At 44.0% G+C, this 18,655-nt stretch overlaps 1 protein-coding gene across 3 annotated transcripts in view; it reads left to right on the top strand.

Annotated features, from left to right (window-relative positions):
* UQCC1 (ubiquinol-cytochrome c reductase complex assembly factor 1) overlaps positions 1 to 18,385 on the top strand; it is a 96,184-nt gene extending 77,799 nt beyond the window's left edge. For all 3 annotated transcript variants that reach the window (XM_073310050.1, XM_073310051.1, XM_073310048.1), the window contains 3 exons: positions 4,074 to 4,151; positions 5,799 to 5,912; positions 17,043 to 18,385. In XM_073310050.1, the coding sequence (XP_073166151.1) occupies positions 4,074 to 4,151; positions 5,799 to 5,912; positions 17,043 to 17,177 (327 nt within the window). In that variant the 3' untranslated portion in view covers positions 17,178 to 18,385. The remainder of the gene's footprint in view (positions 1 to 4,073; positions 4,152 to 5,798; positions 5,913 to 17,042) is intronic.
* Positions 18,386 to 18,655: the final 270 nt, after the last annotated feature.

Here is an 18,655-nt window from a genome sequence, read left to right as displayed (position 1 = left end):
TGCAAAGATCCAGGTTATTGTTCAGAGATTCCAAGGCCAGAAGGAACCATTGTGATCATCTAGTCTGGCCTCCTGCATAACACAGGCCAGAGAACACCGCCAAAATTATTCCTAGAGTAGATCTTTTAGCAAAACAGCCAATATTGATTTTTAAATTGTCAGTGATGGAGAATCCACCACAACCCTTGGTAAGTTGTTCCAACGGTTAATCACTCTCACAGTTAAACATTTACATCTTATTTCCAGTCTGAATTTGTCTAATTTCAATTTCCAGCCATTGGATGTCTGCTAGATTGAAGAGCCCATTATTAAATATTTGTTTCCCATGCAGATACTTATAGACTGTAATCAAGTCACTCTTTAACCTCCTCTTTGTTAAGCTATATAGAATGAGCTCTTTTAGTCTATTGCTATAATGTCACTAAAGGGCAGTACCCATTAACACAAACTCATAACAGCAAGGGCATGTCCAGTTTAAAAAACTCTTCATGTACTTCTTTAACCTCCGCACATTATGTTCAGTTTCACTTTGAAATTGTTCCCCTCTACGAACAATTTCAATGCACCTTCAGCACATACAATACACTCCACACATTCCTAACCATCAAACTAGAATGCAAAACCTTACCTCTGTCATGCTTCTCCCTAGGAAAATCATAGAACTGGTACATAGAATCATACACTCTACCAATGCTTGGATGTCTAACAGTATGTATGTTAATGTTGCTGAAGTTGGAGTTAAGGTTTTGCATTCTAGTGTGTGAGTGAGGAATGTGGTATGTATATTGTGTTACTGTATATGCTGAAGATATAAGGGAGTTGTTAATAAAGGGAGCAGTCTTTCAGCAAAAGTGGTGAATATGATGTTAAAGCAGGATACCTTAGCTGGATATTGCCTTATTTTTAAGCATCTGTGTAGATGTGGGGGACACCCAAGCTTTCTTAATTTTTTTTGAACACAGATTTTTATTTGTGAGGATACAGGCATTAGTGCATGGATGGCCTGATTCTGGTAACTGCTCTGAGATGGGACACTCCAGCGGGTGAAGGAGCCATACCCCAGGAGAACTCCGCTGTTTTTGTTGTTTGTTGTTTTTATAAATTTTTAACTCATTTGAAATTCTCTAGCAGCTTTGCTGTTTGAGACTGGAGTGCAAAAGAGTCCTTGCAGTCATCATGGTCAAAAGCCAGACTGTGAAGTTTGCCAGTGGTGAGAAAGCAGATAAGATCAAGAAGGGAATGGTTTCCAAAGAGCGCTGATTTCGATTTACTTGCTTCCCTTGTTTTGTAAGAGAGGCTGTTTCTCCAGCTTTTTGTAGTTATGCATTGTTGGCTACATTCCTCAAAAACAGTATGATAGCCCTTTAAATGTAATTTTATTGCCTAAGATATTCCCCCATCCTCAGTCATATTTCATATTTCAAAATGTTTGTCTCTAAGATGTACTTATTGCCATGTTTGCTTAACTTTATCTCCTTCGTTAATCCATTTCTTACTAACCTAAAGCCACTGCTTTTGGTTTTTAATATAGTAAGTTGCTTCCCTGGGGATGTTTAGTCCAGGACTTGTCCCTGTAATGGGACTGTTTGTTTTCTTTACCCCTTTGCAATTGCCTGCTGTAACATTTGTAGTATGTGTTAAGTAATCCTTAAGGTAACATTTTTATTATGTCATTAAAAGTGCATGGCAAATATATTATAACTCATGGAATTTGTTTGTTTTAAAATGGAAGGATAATTTATTGAGTGTGTTACATGAGACCTGCTCCCCTATTAGAGTGTAGAAGTGCTGCTTATTTAGAAGTATGTTCTATTGAGAAAAACCACGGCCTCTGGCATGCATAGAAAGTATGAGTGTGGTTGGCTAGAAGTGACATCATAGTTTATGTACTCCATAAAAATTTAATTAAGTCATTACTGGAGTTGCAGTCATCATTTAGCCCTCTGATTTCTTCTGTTTAGTTTTTTATTAAACATTCAGTAATAGCCAGTCACCAAATCTTGATGGCCTATAAAATATCTGCATGAATTTTAATAGCTCCTTTAAATGGAAAAATATGAGTAACTGACATAAAAGGAACATTTTCCTTGTGGTTGCACTACATGTATTCTTATAAAAATCAAATTATGAAAAAGGATAGTGATTTAATGAAAGAGTATATAAATAATAGATTTGATGGCATTATATAAAATAATTAAGAGTTTTGAGAGAGCAACTATTATATAGGCACAACCACTAAGGTTATAGGGATATTATGGGGATTTTGGTGACATTTTTGATGAAACTCCAGCAATCTGTGCTGCTATCAGAGTTCTGAGATTTTCTTGAAGCTGTATTCATAATTTTTCTTTGCTGTGTAGTGTCTGTATTTGACATGGTGTTGCAACCCCCAAAACAGCAATGCTCTTTCTATAGTAAACACAATTTTTTAAACACTGTACTGATCCCCAACATCTTTTTAAAAAATCCTCGCTTCTATCTTCAGTGTCACACATGGGAGGGGGGGGGGGGCATTTATTTTATTTATTTATTTAAGACAGTTTTGAAGATAATTAAATGAGACATTTTTAGATGTGAGCGTTTGGAAACTGCCTGGACTGGGCAGAACACAGGAGAATATCCCAGAACACTGGCCATACATAGGCTGTCTCAGGTGTTTGTGACTGAGGTTGGAGGGATGCAAATAAGCAGAGACCATATGGGGCTCTTTTGGTCCCTCTCGCCACATACTGTCAATGGGCCCTGTCAGAGCTCCTTCTGAGAACAAGTGCTCAGTGTCCCTTAAATCTGTCATATGGGTCCAATATAGGAAAGAATCTTTCCCAAGTCCTTGCCAGTTAAAATGCAGCTATATCTATGTGAAGAAAATGTTTTAGTTCTAAATTGTTTGGGGCAATTTGTATTGACAAAAAGCAAAGTACAGATGAAGTAAGTATTTTGTAGGCCAGCATGAGTCTGATTTAGCCACCCCTCTGAGTGTCTGGCAATCTAGCTCTCCCTAGCACATTTAGGCAGCTCATAGCTCTGCTGACACAGGGCTCAATCCTGCAAGCTGATGAGCAGCTATGCCCAAACTAGCAATTATTTAGGAATCTGATTAAATTTAGCCTGTGGCTATCCCCAGTGACTGTAGGGTACCTACTCACCTGCTTAAAATTTAACAGATTCTTAAGTGCTTTGTTTGGTCACTCCAGAACTCTTAGCACCTTGTAGAATTGAGCTCATATATGTTAGTTTTAGTTTGATTGCACAGTCTCAGACAGTAGCAGAGCCACCTCATTCAGTCTGCAAATCTATGAGGCAGACAAAGCAAAAAAGGAGGATCAGAGAAACTGAACAACCCAGTAACTTGCACCCAAGAGTTTTTAAAAATTGGCCAAGTAGCTCTCTGAGCCATTGATGCTAATATTTAACAAATCTTGGAATACTGGGGAAGCCCAAGAGGACAGGGGGGAAAACTAATGTTGAGGCAATAATGTACAAGGATAACCTGGGCAATATCATAGAAAGTCTGACATGGAAGCACCCAGTATTAATGAAATGATGGTAGCACAATTAATGCCAATCAGCATGGCACTTGTCAAAGAAACCAATGTTAATTTTGATCAGATTACTGGGTGAAATTCTGTGACTTGTGTTTATGCAGGAGGTCAGACTAGGTGATGCTAATGGCTTTAATATCTGTTAATCTGTGGAAGCAACAGAAACTGGCAGTATGGGGCCAGGGAGGAGTTGACAGGAATTGGGAGGAACGTGAGACTAATGAGAGAGCATCCCAGGCTGGGGACTCTCCTGCCCTCTGAGCACACAGGGCAGATACTTATGATAGTTTTCATTTCTACAAAGTCCGTGCTAGCTTCTAATGCATATACCTCTCCACCCCGCAGCCTACATGAACCACACTGCTCACACCCCAATCCCGCCCCTCACAGACTGCACTGCTCTATCTCCTCCCACCCCACGACCCACACTGCTCTCACCTTCCCTCTGCCCCGACCCCCACGGACCGCACTGCTCTCACTGCTCCCATCTCTCAGGACCTGTACAGATTATGTTGTTGTTTTATTTTTCAGATTGATTCTGTTACTCTAAAAGAAAGTATGAGAAGCATGACAGAAAATTTCTATGCAGCTATATTTGGATATGATGAGGTAAGAGCATACAGTCGACCCTGCCTACAGACCAGGTGGCAGACGGCATAGACCGTCTAATGCACTGTTTTCTCCAGTGGCGCTGAAAGCTGGGTGCTTCACAGGAAGGAGTAAAACACCCAGACTACACATCAGAGCGCAACGGGGACAGAATTCTTCCTGACGCAGCTGTTGTGATCGGTTTGACCTTTGAAACCTGACTAATGAGAGCCCTTCTAGGAGAGAGAGCATGGTCTGCTGGCTGAGGCACACAACTGAGGCTATGTCTACGCTGCCACGTATGTCAGTATAAGTTGTGTTGCTCAGGGGTGTGAATAAGCCACCCCACCTCCACAAGTGACATAAATTACACCGACCTAAGTGCCAGTGTGGACAGCACTGTCAGCAGGAGAGTTTCTCCCGCTGACATAGCTACTGCTGCTCGTTGGGGGTGGATTAATTAAGTCGACAGCTTAGAGCAGCTATACAGAGAACTTGCATCAGTGCAGCTGCACCGCTCTCTAGTGTAGCCATAGCCTGAGTGGCAGGAGGTCTAGGTTCTCTTCTTGGCTCTGCCACAGACTTACTGTCTAACCTTGGGCAAGTCACTTCCCCCCTCAGTGCCTTAGCTGATCCAGATGTACAGTGGATATGCTATTTATCGAGCCTGTCTAATGACCCAGAAGGGTAAAAATGCCCTGATGTGTGTAAGGGCTGTGTGACTCTCCGAAGGCACTACGTTAAGGGCAAAGTGTGTTATTTCTTTTGCCTGAACTGATGTCACTGCAGGTGCTGTACTCATTCACATAATCATTTACTTTAGTTTTTTATTTTGCTGTTTGCCTTATAAACAGTGAGTTCCACAACGTATTGGGCAGCAGGATGCTTCAAGATCAAGGCAAATATTGGTCTTTAATGTTAAGGTAATTTTTGCCTAATGCACGCCTGATGGGAGCACTCAGCAGAGGACAGGCATTCAGATGTTGCAGGGATGGTCACCATATAATCTAGACAGACAGCAGAGGTTATGATGAACACAGACAAAGAAGTGTTACAGATCTGAATCCAGCAAAGACATCTGCCAGTGAAAATTAACTAAAAAAATCCAGATAAGCCTAAATGTCATGGAATTACCCTGTGGTCTTGCATCACAGGCTGAGGTGAACAACAGCACCTTAGTGGCCTTCTCTGCAACAGTTATGTTATATGCCCTTTAGCTCCTGTCCTTGCCAAAAGTTATCACGCTCCCCCCGCCGCCCCCATACTGTGCAGCAATGGTCTCTAGTCTCATAAGGAGTAAGGCTTTGCGCCAGTGATCCAAAGAGAGAGAAAACTGGTTTACCAACGCGTGTTTTCTCCAGAATCCACTCATCCAGCCATTTCTTTTGGACTGTTGTGTTGAGACGCTACACAAACCTCAGGGAGAGGCAGATGTGTGGTGTATATTGCAGTGTATATTTTAGCTGGGTTGGACTCAACGCTTGGAATGTGAAAAAGATGCGAAAAAGAGACTGCAACTCCAACAGTATGGGGCTGTAAGAGATGTGTAATAAACTGAAAAGATCTGGTCAGGCAACAGGTAGTTAAATATCACTCAGGTTTTCGGCTTGTTGTTTACATTCTCGCCGTGTACAGTGTCCAATCCTTCTCTCTCGCTCCTTTTTTTAGGGGATTTTGTCTGATGACCATGTACTGGCAGCAGCCCTTTGGAGAAACTTTTTCAACAAGCAGTGTGAGGACCCCAAGCAGCTGGAACTGCTAGTGGAGTATATGCGCAAGCAGGTGGGCAGTAGTTCAGAGCAGAGCCTCTCTTACTCTTCCTAGGAAAGTAAACTTTGTATTGCTTGCTTACCAAACAACATTGCACAGGGCTGATTACAGAACTGGGATTGACCAAGAGTTTCATAAAATCCTGTTCCAGTTTCCCTCCCCAGTGACAATGTCTTAATCCCGTCCCTCTACTGGAGCCTGGTGCCTTGGGTCTCTGCCTGGAAGATTTGCTTTCTTATGCTGGAGTTGGTCACAGCTTCAGAGTTAAGGTTGAGGTAGAGGTTTTCAGTTTAGCAGGAATTTTAAACCTTTAGTTTCTAAAACACCTATACAAGTGGCAAAATAATGGAATTAAGGATGTGAACTTTGGCTGGTATTTCAGTTGTTCATGGTGGTTTGATAAAAATGGATTGAGACTGAAAGAATAATAAGAGATCCAGAATAATCTCTTTCCATATTTCTCACGAGATTGTCTCACTTTTTTGGACCCATTTTACAAGAAATCTGAAACACTCTGGGCTTTACTACACATACAGCTGCTCGTAATGAGACATCAGCTTTTAAAACATTGTTTGTACTTAAAAGACATAATAATCCATGAATTATGGTGTGGCACACCAAAATACAGGTTTCCACATTTCACCAATTCATGACACATGTGACTTGCCGATACGTATGTTTCACACAGGCAGGGTGGAGAACCATAAGGACAGAAAGCACAGCAGGCAGAATTGCTGCTGTAGCTGCTCCTGCTGCCCCTAATCTCCAGAAGTCCATGAAACGCTCCAGCATATTTTCAGAAGTGAGTGACCATATAGACTTTTTTTACAAAGATTCCCTTCCACTGTTATGGCAAGTTGTCCTTGCCATAGCTACTTTCAGTTTTAAATGGGCATATAATGCTGTTGACACAAAGAGCCTTCTGAAGCCCACCACAGCTTCTCACTCTTTTCAGGAAGGTTGAGACCACCAGGAGCAGAGTAAGCATTGCAGTTTCTCCCTCTCATTTTGAGGAAGATCCACTTTCAGAGAATCATAGAAAATTAGGGTTGGAAGAGACCTCAGGAGGTCATCTAGTCCAACCCTCTGCTCAAAGCAGGACCAACCCCAACGACATCATCCCAGCCAGGGCTCTGTCAAGCTCGGCCTTAAAAACCTCTAAGGATGAAGATTCCACCACATCCCTAGGTAACCCATTCCAGTGCTTCATCATGCTCCTAGTGAAATAGTTTTTCCTAATATCCAACCTAGACCTCCCCCACTGCAACTTGAGACCATTGCTCCTCATTCTGTCATCTGCCACCACTGAGAAAACAGCCAAGCTCCATTCTCTTTGGAACCCCCCTTTAGGTAGTTGAAGGCTGCTATCAAATCCCCCCTCACTCTTCTTTTCCGGCCCCTTGGACTTGTGCATGTCCAGCCTTTCTAAATAGTCCTTAACCTGTTCTTTCACCTGCTCACCTCCTCCCCATATTGTGCTGCCCAGTGCAGCAGTCTGGGAGCTGACATTGTCTGTGAAGACTGAGACAAAAAAAGCATAGCGTACTTCAGCTTTTTCCACATCCTCTGTCACTAGGTTGCCTCCCCCATTTAGTAAGGGGCCCACACTTTCCCTGACCTTCTTGTTGCTAACATACCTGTAGAAACCCCTCTTGTTACCTTTCACGTCCCTTGCTAGCTGCAACTCCAGTTGTGCTTTAACCTTCCTGATGACACCCCTGCATGTTCAAGCAATACTTTTATACTCCTCCCTAGTCATCTGTCCAAGTTTCCACTTCTTGTAAGCTTCCTTTTTGTGTTTAAGCTCTGTTTTTTCTGTTAAGCCAAGCTGGTAGCCTGCGATATTTGCTATTCTTTCTGCACATCGGGATGGTTTGTTCCTGCGCCCTCAATCAGGCTTCTTTAAAATACAGCCAGCTCTCCTTGACTCCTTTCCCCTCATATTAGCCTCCCAGGGGATCCTGCCCATCAGTTTCCTGAGGGAGTCAGTCTTTCTGAAGTCCAGGGTCCGTATTCTGCTGCTTTCCTTTCTTCCTTTTGTCAAGATCCTGAACTCAACCATCACTGGTCACTGCTGCCCAGGTTGCCACCCGCTTCTATTTCCCCTACCAATTCTTCCCTGTTTGTGAGCAGCAGGTCAAGAGGAGCACAGCCCCTAGTTGATTCCTCCAGCACTTGCACCAGGAAGTTGTACCCAACACTCTCCAAAAACTTCCTGGATTTTCTGTGCATTGCTGTATTGCTCTCCCAGCAGATATCAGGGTGATTGAAGTCTCCCGTGAGAACCAGGGCCTGTTATCTGGAAACTTCTGTTAGTTGTCCATAGAAAGCCTCATCTACCTCATCCTCCTAGTCTAGCGGTCTAAGCAGTTGCCCACCATGACATCACTCGTGTTGATCTTGCCTCTAAACTTAACTCAAAGTCTCTCAACAGGCTTTTCTCCAGTTTCATACTGGAGCTCTGAGCAGTCAAACTGCTCTCTTACATGCAGTGCAACTCTTCCACCTTTTCTCTCCCACCTTTCCTTCCTGAACAGTTTATACCCATCCATGACAGTGCTCCAGTCATGTGAGTTACCCCACCAAGTCTCTGTTATTCCAGTCACATCATAGTTCCTTGACTGTGCCAGGACTTCCAATTCTTTCTGCTTGTTTCCCAGGCTTCTTGTGTTCGTGTACAGGCACCTAAGATAACTAGCCGATTGCCCTACTTTCTCAGTATGAATCAGGCGGCCTCCTCTGTTGCACCCTCCTCCTTGTGTTTCCTCCCAGTATCCTTCTTCCCCACTTACCTCAGGGCTTAGGTCTCCATCCCCCGGCGAGCCTAGTTTAAAGCCCTCCTCATTAGGTTAGCAAGCCTGCCTGCAAAGATGCTCTTTCCTCTCTTCCTTAGGTGGATCCCATCTCTTCCTAGCAATCCTTCTTCCAGGAACATCCCATGGTCAAAGAATCCAAAGCCCTCTCTCCAACACCACCTGGGCAACCACACATTTACCTCCACAATTCGATGGTCCCTATCTGGGCCTTTTCCTTCAACAGGGAGGATGGACGAGAACACGACTTGCACCTCAAACTCCTTTATCCTTGTTTCCAGAGCCAGATAGTCTGCAGTGACCCGCTCTAGGTCATTCTTGTCAGTATCACTGGTGCAAACATGGAGAAGTAGGAAGGGATAGTGGTCCAAGGACTTGATCAGTCTCTGCAGACACGCTGTCACATCCTGAATTCTAGCACCAAGCAAGCAGCACACTTCTCGAGTTTCCCGGTCTGAATGGCAGATGGATGTCTCTGTCCCCCTTAGGAGGGAGTCCCCGACCACCACCACCCATCTCCTCCTCTTGGGAGTGGTGGTCGTAGAACCCCCATCTCTAGGACAGTGCATCCCATTCCTTTCGGTCGATGATGTCTCCTTCTCATCCCTTCCCTCAGATGGCTCTTCCAAACCATTCTCCACCATAGTACCTGTGCAGAAAGCCTGAAAACAGTTTTTTACCTGTGTCTGCACTGGGGGTACATGGGTTCTCCTCTTTCTTCTTCTGGAAGTCACGTGCTGCTAGTTTTCTTCCCCGTTCTGCCCTGCCCTCTCTGGTTCTTCGTCATGCTGTGCCTGCTGTACCAAACGCTGACGTCTGTCCAGAAAGTCTTCCTTCTCTCTGATGCAACGTGAGGTTGATACTTGGGTCTCTAGCCCTTTAACCTTCTCTTTCAATACAGAGACCAGCCTGCACTTCGTACAGACGAAGTCGCTTCTATTCTCTGGAAGAAAGAAAAACATGGCACATCCTGTGCAGGTCACAACAGCTGATAGCTTACTATACATATTGCCTTCCTTCTAAGAGTCTCTTCAGATGTTGTATTTACTGCTCACAGAAGCCTGAAAGGCAAAAACTCTGTGGGAACTTTCCCCAGGCAAACTCCCTCTCTTTGCTTCTCCTGTTTCCCTCCTTCCTTGATCCCTAGGACCTACCCATTGAGGTACGTCACCCTTGTATAAAAACTAGAGAACTAACAGAAACAATAACTTTATTTAGCGACGATAAGACCCTTAGAGACCCTCCATTCCCCTGATCATCCTAATAGCTCTTCTCTGCACCTGTTTGACTCTTGAAATAGTTTTATTGGAACATGGGTGACCAGAATTGTACACAGTATTCCAAATGAAGTCTTACTAGTGCCTTGTACAATGACGTTAATACTTCTCTATGTCTGGTGGAAATGCCTCCCTGATACATTCTAGGAACACATTTGCCTTTTTCATAGTCACATCACATTTGGTGCTCATAGTCATTCTGTGATCAGCTTATACACACAGGTCTCTCTCCTCCTCTGTCACTTCAGCTGATGAGCCCCCACTTTATAGCAAAAGTTTTTATTTTTAGATCCTATGTGCATGACCTTGTACTTTGTACTATTAAATTTAATCTCATTTCTTTTACTTCAGCTTTCAGAGTCACCCAGTTCTTCCTGTTTAATATTCTGATCCTCCTGTGTATGAATGATGCCTCCCAACTTTGTATCATCAGCAAATCTCATTAGCACACTCCTACTTTTTGTGCCAAGGTCATTAATAAAATATATTAAATAGGATCAGTCCCAAGATCGATCCTTGAGGAACTCCGTTACTAACCTCCCTCCAGTCCAGCCTTCTGCTCGTTAATCAGTTCCTTACCCACCTTAAAATTCTTGTAATAATCACCATCTTCTCTAATTTTATTAATAATTTCCCATACCATGTCCAATGCTGTACTGAAGTCGAAGTGTACAAGATTGACTGCATGTCCCCCATCTAAAAAATCAGTTTTCTTCTCAAAGAAGGATATTGGGTTAATCTGGCATGATCTAACTTTGGCAAATGCATGTTGCATTTCCATTTACCCATTTGCATACAAGAGTTTTAAAAGAGCTGGCGGGGGGGCTCATTGGATGGTTAATATTGAAAATCATAGAATCATAGAATATCAGGGTTGGAAGGGACCCCAGAAGGTCATCTAGTCCAACCCCCTGCTCAAAGCAGGACCAATTCCCAGTTAAATCATCCCAGCCAGGGCTTTGTCAAGCCTGACCTTAAAAACCTCTAAGGAAGGAGATTCTACCACCTCCCTAGGTAACGCATTCCAGTGTTTCACCACCCTCTTAGTGAAAAAGTTTTTCCTAATATCCAATCTAAACCTCCCCCACTGCAACTTGAGACCATTACTCCTCGTTCTGTCATCTGCTACCATTGAGAACAGTCTAGAGCCATCCTCTTTGGAACCCCCTTTCAGGTAGTTGAAAGCAGCTATCAAATCCCCCCTCATTCTTCTCTTCTGCAGGCTAAACAATCCCAGCTCCCTCAGCCTCTCCTCATAACTCATGTGTTCCAGTCCCCTAATCATTTTTGTTGCCCTTCGCTGGACTCTCTCCAATTTATCCACATCCTTCTTGAAGTGTGGGGCCCAAAACTGGACACAGTACTCCAGATGAGGCCTCACCAATGTCGAATAGAGGGGAACGATCACGTCCCTCGATCTGCTCGCTATGCCCCTACTTATACATCCCAAAATGCCATTGGCCTTCTTGGCAACAAGGGCACACTGCTGACTCATATCCAGCTTCTCGTCCACTGTCACCCCTAGGTCCTTTTCTGCAGAACTGCTGCCTAGCCATTCGGTCCCTAGTCTGTAGCTGTGCATTGGGTTCTTCCGTCCTAAGTGCAGGACCCTGCACTTATCCTTATTGAACCTCATCAGATTCCTTTTGGCCCAATCTTCCAATTGGTCTAGGTCCTTCTGTATCCTATCCCTCCCCTCCAGCGTATCTACCACTCCTCCCAGTTTAGTATCATCCGCAAATTTGCTGAGACTGCAATCCACACCATCTTCCAGATCATTTATGAAGATATTGAATAAAACCGGCCCCAGGACCGACCCTTGGGGCACTCCACTTGATACCGGCTGCCAACTAGACATGGAGCCATTGATCACTACCCGTTGAGCCCGACAATTTAGCCAGCTTTCTACCCACCTTATAGTGCATTCATCCAGCCCATACTTCCTTAACTTGCTGACAAGAATACTATGGGAGACCGTGTCAAAAGCTTTGCTAAAGTCAAGAAACAATACATCCACTGCTTTCCCTTCATCCACAGAACCAGTAATCTCATCATAAAAGGCGATTAGATTAGTCAGGCATGACCTTCCCTTGGTGAATCCATGCTGGCTGTTCCTGATCACTTTCCTCTCATGCATGTGCTTCAGGATTGATTCTTTGAGGACCTGCTCCATGATTTTTCCAGGGACTGAGGTGAGGCTGACTGGCCTGTAGTTCCCAGGATCTTCCTTCTTCCCTTTTTTAAAGATTGGCACTACATTAGCCTTTTTCCAGTCATCCGGGACTTCCCCGGTTCGCCACGAGTTTTCAAAGATAATGGCCAGTGGCTCTGCAATCACAGCCACCAATTCCTTCAGCACTCTCGGATGCAACTCGTCCGGCCCCATGGACTTGTGCACGTCCAGCTTTTCTAAATAGTCCCTAACCGCCTCTATCTCCACAGAGGGCTGGCCATCTCTTCCGCATTTTGTGATGCCCAGCGCAGCAGTCTGGGAGCTGACCTTGTTAGTGAAAACAGAGGCAAAAAAAGCATTGAGTACATTAGCTTTTTCCACATCCTCTGTCACTAGGTTGCCTCCCTCATTCAGTAAGGGGCCCACACATTCCTTGGCTTTCTTCTTGTTGCCAACATACCTGAAGAAACCCTTCTTGTTACTCTTGACATCTCTGGCTAGCTGCAGCTCCAGGTGCGATTTGGCCCTCCTGATAACATTCCTACATGCCCGAGCAATATTTTTATACTCTTCCCTGGTCATATGTCCAACCTTCCACTTCTTGTAAGCTTCTTTTTTATGTTTAAGATCCGCTAGGATTTCACCATTAAGCCAAGTTGGTCGCCTGCCATATTTACTATTCTTTCGACTCATCGGGATGGTTTGTCCCTGTAACCTCAACAGGGATTCCTTGAAATACAGCCAGCTCTCCTGGACTCCTTTCCCCTTCAAGTTAGTCCCCCAGGGGATCCTGGCCATCCGTTCCCTGAGGGAGTCGAAGTCTGCTTTCCTGAAGTCCAGGGTCCGTATCCTGCTGCTTACCTTTGTTCCCTGCGTCAGGATCCTGAACTCAACCAACTCATGGTCACTGCCTCCCAGATTCCCATCCACTTTTGCTTCCCCCACTAATTCTACCCGGTTTGTGAGCAGCAGGTCAAGAAAAGCACCCCCCCTAGTTGGCTCCTCTAGCACTTGCGCCAGGAAATTGTCCCCTACGCTTTCCAAAAACTTCCTGGATTGTCTATGCACCGCTGTATTGCTCTCCCAGCAGATATCAGGAAAATTAAAGTCACCCATGAGAATCAGGGCATGCGATCTAGTAGCTTCCGTGAGCTGCCGGAAGAAAGCCTCATCCACCTCATCCCCCTGGTCCGGTGGTCTATAGCAGACTCCCACCACTACATCACTCTTGTTGCACACACTTCTAAACTTAATCCAGAGACACTCAGGTTTTTCTGCAGTTTCGTACCGGAGCTCTGAGCAGTCATACTGCTCCCTTACATACAGTGCTACTCCCCCACCTTTTCTGCCCTGCCTGTCCTTCCTGAACAGTTTATAACCATCCATGACAGTACTCCAGTCATATGAGTTATCCCACCAAGTCTCTGTTATTCCGATCACGTCATAGTTCCTTGACATCACCAGGACCTCCAGTTCTCCCTGCTTGTTTCCAAGGCTTTGTGCATTTGTATATAAGCACTTGAGATAACCTGTTGATCGCCCCTCATTGCCAGTATGAGGCAGGAGCCCTCCCCTCATAGACATTCCTGCCTGTGCTTCCTCCCGGTATCCCGCTTTCCCACTTACCTCAGGGCTTTGGTCTCCTTCCCCCGGTGAACCTAGTTTAAAGCCCTCCTCACTAGGTTAGCCAGCCTGCTGGCAAAGATGCTCTTCCCTCTCTTCGTAAGATGGAGCCCGTCTCTACCCAGCACTCCTCCTTCATGGAACACCATCCCATGGTCAAAGAAACCAAAGCCTTCTCTCCGACACCATCTGCGTAGCCATTCGTTGACTTCCACGATTTGACGCTCCCTACCTAGGCCTTTTCCTTCCACGGGGAGGATGGACGAGAACACCACTTGCGCCTCGTTCTAATCAACGAGTCTTAGAACACTGGGGAAGTTCTAGAAGACTAGAAGAAAGCTAATGTTGTGCCAGTATTTAAAAGGGGTAATTATAGGCCTGTCAGCCTGACATCAATCCCAGGCAAAATAATAGAACAGCTGATATAGGACTCAATTAATAAAGAATTAGAGGAAGATAATATAATTGTCAATCAACATGGATTTATGGAAAATATACCCTGTCAAACTACCTTGATATCATTTTTTTAATGAGATTACATTTGGTTGATAAAGATAACAGTAATAATGTAATATACTTAGACTGCTGAAAGGCACTTGACTTTATACCATTCAAAATGATGCTTAAAAATCTAGAACAATACAAATTAATGTGACACACTAAATGTATTAAAACTGGCTAATTGACAGGTCTCAAAATGTAATTGTAAATGAGGAATCATCAAGCAAGTGTGTTTCTAGCAGGGATCGGGTCTTGGCCCTATGCTATTTAACATTTTAATCAATGACCTGGAAGTAAATGCAAAATCATTCCTGATAAAGTTTGCAGATAATACCAAAACCTGGGGGAGTGGTAAATAATAAAAAGGACAGGTCACTGATTCAGAGTGATCTGGATTACTTGGTAAACTGGGCACAAGCAAACAATATGCACTTTAATACAGCCAGATGTAAAGTTATACACCCAGGAACAAAGAGCGTAGACCATACTTACAGAATGGGTGACTCTATCTTGAGAAGCAGTGACTCTGAAAAATACTTGGGGTGAAGGTCATGCTGGATAATCAGCTGAACATGAAATCCTAGTGCAAAGCTGTGACCAAAGGGGCTAATTTGATCCGTGGATGCATACATCAGAATCTTGAGTAGGAGAAGGAAGGTTACATTACCTCAGTATTCGGCAGTGGTGTGACTGCTGCTGGAATACTGGGTTTAGTTTTGGTGACTACAGTTCAAAAAGGATGTTGATAAACTGGACAGGATTCAGAGAAGACCTATGAGACTGATTAAAGGATGGAAAAACTTCTTATAGTGATAGACTCAAGGAACTCCATCTATTTAGCTTAACAAAGAGGAGGTTATGGATCACAGTGTGTAAGTACCTACACATGGAATAAATATTTGACAATGAGCTCTTCAGTACAGCAGACAAAGGTATAACAAGATCCAATGGCTGGAAGTTGAAATTTGACAAATTCAGACTGGAAATGAGGTGTAATTTTTAAACAGGAACAGTAATTAACCATTGGAACAATTTATCAAGCGTGGTGGTGGATTCTCCATCACTGTCTATTTTAAAATCAAGATTGGATGTTTTTCTAAAATATATGCTGTAGTTCAAACAGGAATTAATTCAGGAATGTGCTCTGGCCTGTGTTACGCAGGAAGTCAGACTAGATGATCACAATGGTCCCTTCTGGTTTTATAATCTGTAAAACGTGGCAAGGATTATCTCCACCCCTCTTCGTGAGACACGTGTCTACCATTTGTTACTGGAATATGTAGTCTGGGGGTATTACGGGATTCCTAGCTGCTGTTAGACCGTCCCAGAGCTGCAGTGATCTAGCGGCTTTTCTCAATTTATGTCAGGCCAGGAGACTGCACCTATTTATTTTGGATGTGGGCTGGGTTATGTTAATTCATTCCGTTGTCACCTCAAGATGGCAATGTGCCCTGCATGGGACCTCACCTTAAATTAGCTTGGAAAGTGAAGCTGGTGCAGCCTGCATGGCTTAGCAAGTAGTGCATCTCACCAGAAAAAACATGACACCAGTGGTCCCAGATCTGCATTGACTGCTGGGTACAGGGTAAGGTGGTGGTTTTACCATGAAAGCTGTAAATAGCCTGAGACATGCCTACTCAAGGGACACCTCCCTCCCCGTACTGTACTGCCACAGCTTGTAGGCAGGAGAAGCAACTGAGCTGGAGCCCCCTTGGCAGAAGAGAGGGAGTTGCAGACAGGGCTTTCTCCATGAGGGACCCTTAACTTCAGAATTTACTTCCTCTTCCCCACCTCCTTGGTCCTAAATGGACCAAATGTGATTACCTTTATGGCAGGTGCAAAGCCCATCTTTTTACCCAGTCTGATGGTAAAGACAGCTTTTTGCAGGGCCAGGTGAGAACTGTTTGATTTGCTGTTATCACTGGTTCTTTTTGGTTCCGGGGGAAGAGGAGCTGTGAATTTTTTAGTTTATGTGAAGTCTGGTCTTGTGGCTAAGGCTGAGATTCATGAGATCTGGGTTCAGTTCCTGGCTTTGCCACATCCTGCCTGTGTGACCTTGAGCAGGGCACTGGGCCCCAGTTCTTCATCTACGTCACGGGGGTAGTGCTTCCTTCCTCCGACCCATAGCTTGTCTTGTGTTTTCATATAAACCTTTGGGGATAGGAGCTGTCTCCTACTGTGTGTGTACAGATCTCCAGGCACTACCAATAACAGCAGCAGTCATTTAAAATTGGTGGTAGAGGCACTTAGTACTTGGGATAGTGGTTTTTTTGTATAGGTAGAAATGAATAGTCTCACTTCTTTATTCGTATCACTCACCAGGACAGTCTCAGCCAGCTGTGGATTAAGTACCTCTCCACTCCATTTTTCAAGCTTGAGGGACTGGTCCAATACACTGGTTACAGGCCAAAGTTTCCTCAGCCCACTGCCCTCTTCTTTGCCCCACTGTCAGGATTTTCAGAGACCATTTTATTTCAGGCATTAGAAGACCTTTTGTTAGGCTCAAACCTTCTATAGCTCTTTGTCTTCTAGCCCTTTTGAGAAGCACTTTCAGCCATTTACCCCTTCCTTCTAGTCCTCTTCCACTCAGTGCTAAAGATTCAAAACAATCCCACAGTTCTACTTCCTTTCTTCAAAACGTGCTGCTTACATGAACTCTTGGTGAGTTTGGAATTGTCGGGGGAAATCTTCAGGCTATCTTTATTTCTTCCAGTGAGTTCAAGTCAGAAATACATTATTTCCTTGTGAATTTCAGATGCAGTACCTGGATGCTATAAATGGAGAGGACCTGCTACTGGCTGGTGAAGTGACTTGGCGCCCTCTTGTGGAGAGTAATGCCCAAAGCATCCTGAGGCCAACTCCCCCAACGTATAATGATGAAGGACTCTGAGACCTTCATCAGTCAATGAACGATGTGTTAAATCAGCTTGTACCTAAAAGTAAGGTTATCTCATTCTGTGGGGTACCCAAGAAGGGAAGGAATAAATATTTGCCGTTGAAAGAATATGTTAAAATAAATAGCCTTTTTTATATTGATTTACATGTTGGTAAACCTGACAGCAGTACTCTTTTGAATATTCTGTCTAGGATTAGATGCTGCTAGCTCAGTTGAGGAATGCCTGGCTGTTGCAGAAGTATAAAGTTGACCCTGTAGGTAGGTTCTGAGAGACAGCATCCATCTTTTGAAAACCAAATATCTTCCCAAAAGTGATAGGTACCTCAAGAACAGGGTTCTCTGCTCTTTAATTGGCAAGAGGGGAGCTGCTTCACACAGATACAATATTACTCTTTCTGCGCCATGAAAAGTTGCTAAGCACAAGGCTGAGTTCTGTGTGTTCTCAGTGTTGATATACCTCTATCCTGGCTTGGGGGGACATAGTGTATTTTTGCATTAAAATGCTTGGGAATTGGCTGAGAAAATCAAAAATCATTTCAAGATCAAAGCCCAGTTCAGAGTCAGACTGCGACTGGCCTCTTGCACAGATGCACAAGGCGAGGTAGGTGCAAGGAGCTGGAGCCAGGGCCAGGCATGTTCACAGTCCTTGCTAACCTCCTTGGGTACTAGCCAGCTAGAGAGGGAGGGGACAGGGCCATGGGGGGGTTATGGCTAAAAGCCACTTTAGAGAACTTATTGTTTCAAAGTAGCTGTATCTTCCTGATATGCTTATATTCTTTCTAGAGCTGTGCTCTAGTGATTGCTGCAGTAGAGTAACATCTGAATGGTCTATTCATGTTCTCGATGGGATAAAACTATGCTCTTCCCAAAAGAAGAGGTTCAAGACCTTTTTTAGTTAACATTTTAAATAGTTAAGCAGGCAACAGTTACCCCAAAAGAATAATTAAATGAAAACGTGCACCAAATAAATCAACAGAAAGTAGGACTTTATTGCACAAACTAAAGGTCAACATGGGGTTTCTAGTTCAGTGACTGAAACTGGTTTTATTTCTCTCGTGTACAAAATCTTCATAGGAAACCATGTGACCAAGTAATAGAACTGTACTAGTTTTGTGTACTTTGTAATGCCTTTGCTGAGAATGAGAAGAATGGTGCCCTGTCATGTCAGGATATAGTCCTAATAAACCAATTCACCAAATATATAGATGAGTCATCTTTAATGTGTGATCCCTCTAACATGCCACAAATGTTCTTATTTCTGGTGTAAGTCTGATGTCTTCTGTAGCTGCCCTGGACTGTGGATGTTCCTGCTCCTAGTGCCAACTTTTCTAGGCAATTTGCATCAGTGTTAGACATCACCTTTCCTGTCAGTGACAAATGGGATCCAGAACATGATCTCCGAAACACAGGCAAATGCTTCTTAGCCTTTGTTTAGGGAGCAACTACGAGTGAGTTTTTCTGTGTGTGTGTGT

The sequence above is a fragment of the Lepidochelys kempii genome, chromosome 13 (assembly GCF_965140265.1).
Source record: "Lepidochelys kempii isolate rLepKem1 chromosome 13, rLepKem1.hap2, whole genome shotgun sequence".
Classification (NCBI taxonomy): domain Eukaryota; kingdom Metazoa; phylum Chordata; order Testudines; family Cheloniidae; genus Lepidochelys; species Lepidochelys kempii.
This window is presented reverse-complemented; position numbering and strand designations above follow the sequence as displayed.